The following is a 7778-nucleotide window of genomic DNA, read 5'->3' as shown; positions in this document are numbered from 1 at the left end:
AGAAATTAATTCAATTGAGACGAAGAATCTAGTTCAAAGAATTAATGAATCAAAAAGCTGGCTCTTTGAAAGATTAAACAAAATTGGTAAGCCCCTAGCTAACATCATCAAAAAGAGAAAAGAAAAAATTCAAATACAAGCAATAAGGAATGAAAAGGGTGTAACTACCGCAGCACCAGTGGAAATTCAGTAGATTCTCAATAGCTACTTTGAGAATCTTTACTCTCACAGAATAGAAGACACAGAAGAAATGGACAGATTCCTAGAACGGTACAAATTACCAAAACTGAATCAAGAAAATATAACAACTCTCAATAACCCCAAAACAGCCAATGAAATAGGAAATGTAGTAAAACACCTACCAACAAAGGAAAGTCCAGGCCTTGATGGATTCACAGCTGAATTCCTGCTTTCTTGGTCCTGTTAAGTATCTGGCTCTATGTGTCCACTATAGGATTTGCTTTTGTGCTGGACATGGGATTTTTTTAAACCATAAAACTTCTCCTGTGGGTAGTATTCATCAACTGTGTGGTGTTGGCCTTCAAATATGAACCTTAATGCAGTTCATCTCTAAGAAGTACCTGGTGAAACTCAGGAGCAGAGACTATGATGTGGCGTGGGGCTATGCCTTTCATGTGCATCTGAATGCCTTACACCACTCCTAGTCATCCTGCATTTTCTCCAGCTCTTCTTCATCAGCCATTTTATCCTGACAGATGCATTTATAGGCTACTTAGTTGGAAATACCTTATGGTTGGTTGCAGTTGGCTATTGCTTCTATGTGAGCTTCCTGAGATACAGCGCACTGCCATTTTTGAAAAACTCGGCGATTCTTCTGTACCCCTTCACACCGCTCATTCTGCTGTGTGGGCTGTTGCTCACACTGGAGTGGAAATTTACCCACACTCTGTGCTCTTTCTACAAGTATAGAGTGAAGTAAGTGAAAGTTTGCTGTGAAGTTCCTGTAAAACATGTAAATAGGCCATCTCTGTAGATATCTTAAAGGTATAAAGTTTACACTTCAAAAAGATATATGCTAACACTGTTGATAAGTACATTCCTTAAGACTAATGTACATTTCTGTAATAAATAGTTTTTAAACTACAAAAAAGTGGTAAAAATGTGGTGTTTTTATATCACCTATCCACCCATAAAGAAGGAAAAAGTAGAGATTTTCATAGGTAAAAATTATTGAAGTTTGAGATTCTTACAAGGGAAATAAATCAGACTCACATGTTTAAACACCATATTGTCTCCCTGATGTGAGAATCTGAAAGAGTAAATAAGTTCTAAAATATACAGCAGGGGGCCGGAGAGGTAGCTCAGCTGGCTAAAGCACCTGCTTAGGCCAGCTTAGGCAAACTCAAGCAAATGCAGAAACTGAGATTTGATCCATGGCACCATGTGCCACTCCAGTCCCACACCCAGGGTGGGATGAGCCGGCCCAGAGTTCAGTAGTAGTGGTGCACACCTCTAATGCCAGAGCTGGGGAGGCTGAATGCAGGAGAATCACCATGAGCCCGAGCTGCGTAGTGAGACCCTGCAACAACCAAATGCATTAAATAAACAAATAAATGTACAACAGATACTGCGAAGTGGGAAGAAATAGTTCAAGTGAAAAAGGAAGTAGGAATTGTGAAGGGGGAAAGGAGAGTAGAGAAAAGGTAAAAAATCTAAGTCAGCTATACTATTAGTGTCTCTTAGGTCACTAAAAACGATGGTGGTGGTAGTACAAATCAGAGAAATTTCTATGCCAATATCTTGTACCCTGAACAAGTACTTCAGAGATAACAACATGTAATGCCTTAAGTTCTGTCATTCCACTATTGTGTTATGAAATTTTGTTTTACCTTTTTTCATAAAATAAAAAAGAGAAAAGACATGGAGACCCCTCATACATCCATAGCAAAGAATGATGCTGAGGCTCATGAGATAACTCCTACACAGATAGTACTTAGTGGTCTAAGTACTTGTCTGGCAAGCGTAAGGTCCCAAGTTCAGTCCAGGTACTGCATGCCATGCTGGCCCCAGAACCCTGGGTGTGCTGTAGCAGCCCTGAAACCCGGCTTAGTGGCACATGGCTGTAATCCCAGGGCTGGGGAGGCTGAGGCAGGAGGATCACTATGAATCTAAACTGCATAGTAAGACCCTGTACCAAGTATATAAAGGAAAATAAAAACAAAACAATTTGGACTTAATGAAATTTGAATACAGATATGCTTCAAAAGACTGTCTCGAGAAGGTGCAAAGAAAGGCCACATCAAGAGAATGCACAAGTTGTTCATCTGCGGAAAGCTTTATATTGTAAGTATATGACGTGCTCTTATAATTCAGTAATAAAAGAGAATCCCATTTTAAAATGAGCAAATTATTTGAATAGAAAATAGGAGGACAGTGGCACATGCAAAGATGATCAACGCCATTAGGTGGCAGGGAAATGCACGTCAGAACCACCTCGGAGTGCGCACACACCAGCTGAGTGGCTAGATTCAAAGGGTGAGGTAGCAACTGCTGAAAACCTTCACCTCCAGCTGATAACACACCATGGCCAGCCACCTTGCAACAGCAGCCTACACATTTCTGGCCCCAAAACAACTCACTCCAAATAAACAGGGGCTTCCTTCCCCATGGGAGCAAATGGGATGTCATTCTGTTGCTCCCATGCAGACAACTGTCACTGGGTGGACACTGCAGTGCGCGTGAGCTTGTCATGAGCCCACGGGGCACTGAACACGTGTGCCAGAGTCAGCCCCAATGATCTAGGTGTCACTCATTGCCAGGCACTTTCACCAATTCCTTTAGCTTGATTTGAGAAGTTGAAATGACAGCACCTTAGAGGGTCTCAGGTGGCCGTGGTCTGAGGGCGCTGGGACCTCATTACCCTGCAGGATGGAGGCTAGCACCATAGCCATTTTGCCATTTGATTAAAATAACCTCTGAATGCTAAAATAGCAAGATAACTTTGACCCATTTGTACAGTGACTTCTGGCCCACAGTGTCTCAAAGAGAAAAGGTGATGGATGCACAGGGTTGAGGCAGCGTGTGCTGTACAGGGAGGAGGAGGGGCGACACCAGGGTAACTGCCTGAGCACACGGAACATACGATTGTTCACATGGATATTTTCAACAACGACTTTATTCTGTGCTTATAGCAAACCATAAACAGGCCAGCTGGGAGACTGGGGATGTCTCAAGGGGATGACACGGCACAGAACTGATCTGAGGAAAGGGAGGGCTAGCGGACCCCGCCAAGGAGCTGTTCTCTTATCAGTATATTGCTGGCTAGGATGGAGGTAAACACCAGGAGGGCCGCTGATGCCGTCAAGCGCACAGTCCCTTCTAGTAGTGGCTCATCAATCACTCTTTCGTCTACTATGTCCCTCTCTACATTAGTGGGTCCCCCTAAATTGCAGCGCATGCCATTGCAACAATGAGTAAAGTAGAAGCTATTTGTTTTCCCGGTTTTTCTCGGGGTCTCCGCTGGCTGATTGGCTGCATACACGAATGTGCAATTCCAAGTACAGTTCTTGAAAACGAGCAGCTCACGAGGGCTCACACCTAAAGGGAAACATGAGAGTTACTGATTTCACATCTCTGACTTGTGAACCCTGTGACACATTCCACCAAAGCTAGTTCCGGGCATACATTGTGCGTTTGCAAATACTGCACAAGAGTGCTGCCTGGAGCTGTTTCCGGGGAGCACGTTCAGGCCCAAGAGCTGGCGGGATTGCTCCAAGAGCAGCGTGTAAAGATGCTTCTCGGCACGCAGCCATCTCTAATCTGCCACTAGCCATTCCAAAGTGGTGTCTTGGGACCCTGTTATGAAGCTGTGTGCAGTTCATTATACTGTCTTAAGAATTCTGGAGCTCTAGAAATTAAAGGCAGGCTGGAAATTAGCTTGTATTTAAGCTTGAGGATGAGCGATCCCACAGCACTGGTCAGGAGTGAGCAGAGTCACGTACTCTTTTGCTGCTTTTGCGCAGCTGATAAAAACCCTTGCGGTCGACTTCCCTGCTGCCCATCTGTAAGGGGCAATTTACCATTGCTGGAACCAAATATCCAATGCCTGCCCCTAAAGGAGGAGAGTTTTGTCTTGATCCGCAGCTCTAGGACTGCATTTCCAAGGTTACCTGGCTATAAGGCAGAAACGGTACGGGGGAAGGACACTGCAGCAGAAACCTGCTTCACCCATGACAACCAGAAACAGAGGAAGGAGGAGCTGGGGACGAGAACACGCCCTCCCGGACACCCTCGGTGACTCACCTCCCACACACCTACCTCCATGAAGCGTCCACCTCCCACCCGCACATTTGGCCAAAGACTCATCACAAGGCAACTGACGAGTACAGAATCCCCACAGTGCCATCACTTTTCAAATCCCCATTTCTCAGTACATGAGACTTTATCCCCATTTCTCAATACATGAGACTTTGAGGGAATATTTTAGTTCTAACAACAACACCCTCTGCCTAGTATTTGAAGCTCTTGCACCAACATACAAATGCTGATGGCCCCTTAACCCTAAACTCCCTAAGACAGACTTAAGAGTTCTGCAACTCATGGGTTCGCTTTCACTAGAGGGGTCACCCAGTGGTCTCAGTCAGCCAGAGCCAGCTGATCACGCTCTACCTGAGACATCCTTCAGGAATCTCTGGCTTCCCTACTTTGGCCTTCATAGCTATTCCCTTTGCCCTGGTAGTCTACAGGGTGTGGATGTAGATACTTTAATCTGGAACCTGCCAAAACTACTTTGTCATCTCGCCTCTTCAATAATACCAGAAAGAGCTACTAAGAAGCGGGCAATTATTCTCTTTTCCATAGAAGCTTCTTGAACCTTCTACAAGCGTGTATGATTGTAAGTCAGCAGGTCAGGGACTTTTACAAAATGTCCCCACCCATGCAATCAGTGTGCAGCCCCCAAGGAAGACACGGGTGAAACTCCAGGATCCTCCTTCTGTCCCTCCATTCCCGCACCGCTTTAAGCAGTCAAGGTCGAAGATGTACCCATGCGTCTAAATATGTGCGTTAGTTTTGCCTGATTTTTAACATTTTGAAGAAGTCACACTTGACATTTATTACTATAGATGGATTATTTCTATTTATTGAGGAAATCCACCTGTGTTGTAGCCTATTGTTGCGAATCACTCATTCTCGTAAAGGTGGCCTATTCCTCTGTAAACACACCAAAATTTATCTTTGGAGAACATTAAAACTGCTTTTGCTTTTTATCTATGCCAAACATTCCTATGGTGAGTATTCTTGTACTTATCTTGAGGCGACCCTTAGTAAATATTTTGAGTTATGTATGTAGGAATAGAAACGGTGTGATTTTGATCTGTCTATGTGCAGGCTTAGCCAATCTAGCTGACATGCTTCCCAGGCTAGGCTGGGCGTACCTCAAAACCAAAGCACTGTGTATACTGAAGATCTCGGCAACACCTTCACGTCGCTCTTCAGCTGCTTGCTCATTCCTTCAAATGTGCTCACGCAGGGGCTCAACGTGCATTTTCCTCAAGAATGAGACTGGGTGACTCCTCTTGCATTTATTACCCATTCAGCTGTCATGTGCTGACACTTTTTCTTTAAATTGCTTGTTCACATCTCTACTGGGTGATCTGCTTTTCACTTATAGATTTGCAGGAAAAGGGTTCTTTAGTATGAGTATGAATTCTCTGCTATGCACATGCTTTGAAACGCTTTCTCTTCTGTTGCAAGTACATGCAATGACACAAGGAGGGAACTGACATTGACAAAAGTCAGGAGACAGAGCAGTGTGATCTCCTCAGGGGCCTGTCCTAGCTCCTCGAAATATGTGAGACTCTGCTGGTGCTCATGTCTACAAAACTGTGTTTTCTAAAATGGTATTTTAATGGAGCTATGGCCATAGGGATTGCCTCTTTCGATCTGGTACAAATCCCAGATATTCATTCCAGTTACTGTGCATCTGGACTATGCCTTTTTACTGTTAAGCAGTAACACATGGTGTGCATATACCATGGTTGACTTAACCCATTACCCATGTCAAGTCATCTGGAATATTGCCAGATACAATTTCTGTGAATAGCCATATACATGTTTGTATGGGACAGAGGTTTTAGTTCCCTGTGAAAAAAAGTCAGAGTGCAGTTTTTTAACATATAGCAATTGTATTTTACATTTTTAAGAGAAGTGTTCACCCTAATTTTCATTCTGGTTACTATTCTCAGTCCCACCAGCCATATATGAATGATTTTGTTTCTCTCTGTCCTCTACCCGAGCCTCTGGCATTCTCTCTCTCTCTCTCTCTCTCTCTCTCTCTCTCTCTCTCTCTCTCTCTCTCTCTCTTTCACTCTGTCTCTTTCTCATTCTCTCTCTCACTCTATGTGTCTCACTCTGTCCCTGTCTCTGTCTCTGTCTCTCTCTGTTTCTCTCTGTCTCACTTTGTGCCTCTGTCTCTGTCTCTGTCTGTCTGTCTGTCTGTCTGTCTGTCTGTCTCTCTCTCTCTAATTTTAGGAATTCTGATTAGTGGTATGTAATCATTTTCATCAGCAGGGCCCTAATGGCTAAGTTGCAGGGTAGGGGGTGGTGATTAGCTCTTGTTTGTTTTGCTTTGCTTTAGTTTTGTTTGATGTATTGAAACAGGGTCTCACAATATAGTTCAGGATGTCCTTGAACTTACTATGTGGCCCAGGATGGCCTCAACCTTACTGCAGTCTTCCTGCCTCAGCCTTCCGTGTGCTTGGGTTACATTGGTGCACCATTACAGCACGCTAAAAATATAAAATGTTGTACTTGTGCTTACTTGCCAAGGGTCATTTTCTTCTATGAATGGATGCTACACTTTCATCAAAAATCCCTTTGGGTGTATTTGTGCTGCACTTCTCCTGTGTTTTCACTTCTGTTCTGTGGATCTGTGTGTCTGTGAATCTCTCTCTGAGGTTGCCTATGAGGGAAAGAGCAGTCTCTGACATTCAAAGTGTTTCCATGGGATGTTATTTGTTTTCTATGAAGCACAGCCCCTCAAATCAGCTTGTACTCTAGAGCCACGAATGTCCAAGCAGGCCAGCCCTCCCAAGCCTCATTTGCCTCCATGGCCACCTGCCTCAGGTGATCTGATGCCTAGCAAGGTCCTGCAGTATTTTGTGCCTTCTGCTGTTCCCTCCTTCCCTCACCGGTCCTTGCCCCTTTCTTTGATGCATTACTGCACACTGAGCCCAAGCCCTCATGTTCCCTCCTGAACTCCACTGGGCACTTGTCCAGGGTGGATACACCCTGGCTTTTGCACCTTGTGTGTCCCAGCCTGGCTTGGATTTCTGCTCTGAATGCAGAGACTTGTCTCTGAGTAGGCCCTTAGCAGATACTATGGGAAGGAGAGACTCTGCAATAGAGAAGATTCCCCCTGGAGCCCAGTGCTGGCCTCTGGCCTGTGCTGCTGCCTGCTTCCTCTGTCTCAGCAGCACTCCTGAGCCTTGGACTCCTCTCAGCTCTGCCCTTCAAGCATCTGCTCAGTGCCCAGACTACCTGGCAGGTTTTGCTCTGTGGCTCTGCACTGGCTAATCAGGCCCTCCCCATCCTCCCAGCTCCTGCAATGAGCACTTGAGGAAGGCTGCTATTAGGAAGGCCATCTTCACTCTGCCTGTGCTTCCACACAGCTCCCCACACCTATGGATGCCCAATATGCGTGCCTCTATGTGGGCTCCTTTGTTCTCCCCACCCCAGCATTCCATCATGTCATAGCTGAACACAGCAAGAGTGCAGGGGCCAGGCCTGCAGTGGGGCTTGTGGGAATCTATGCATAA

The 7778-nt window shown here is 45.1% G+C and overlaps 1 protein-coding gene and 1 pseudogene across 1 annotated transcript; one reads left to right on the top strand and one right to left on the bottom strand.

The window, feature by feature from the left end:
- Positions 1–411: 411 nt before the first annotated feature.
- On the top strand, positions 412–940 carry LOC101588137 (annotated as a pseudogene).
- Positions 941–3145: 2205 nt separating this feature from the next.
- Positions 3146–4284, bottom strand: Gml (glycosylphosphatidylinositol anchored molecule like). The gene is made up of 3 exons (XM_023723850.1): positions 4279–4284; positions 4131–4134; positions 3146–3558 (listed from the first exon to the last, which is right to left on the bottom strand). Exons 1-3 carry the CDS (start codon positions 4282–4284, stop codon positions 3236–3238), a joined length of 333 nt encoding a protein of 110 aa, XP_023579618.1. The 3' UTR covers positions 3146–3235.
- Positions 4285–7778: the final 3494 nt, after the last annotated feature.

The sequence above is a fragment of the Octodon degus genome, unplaced genomic scaffold, assembly GCF_000260255.1.
Source record: "Octodon degus isolate 3935 unplaced genomic scaffold, OctDeg1.0 scaffold00104, whole genome shotgun sequence".
Lineage (NCBI taxonomy): Eukaryota > Metazoa > Chordata > Mammalia > Rodentia > Octodontidae > Octodon > Octodon degus.
This window is presented reverse-complemented; position numbering and strand designations above follow the sequence as displayed.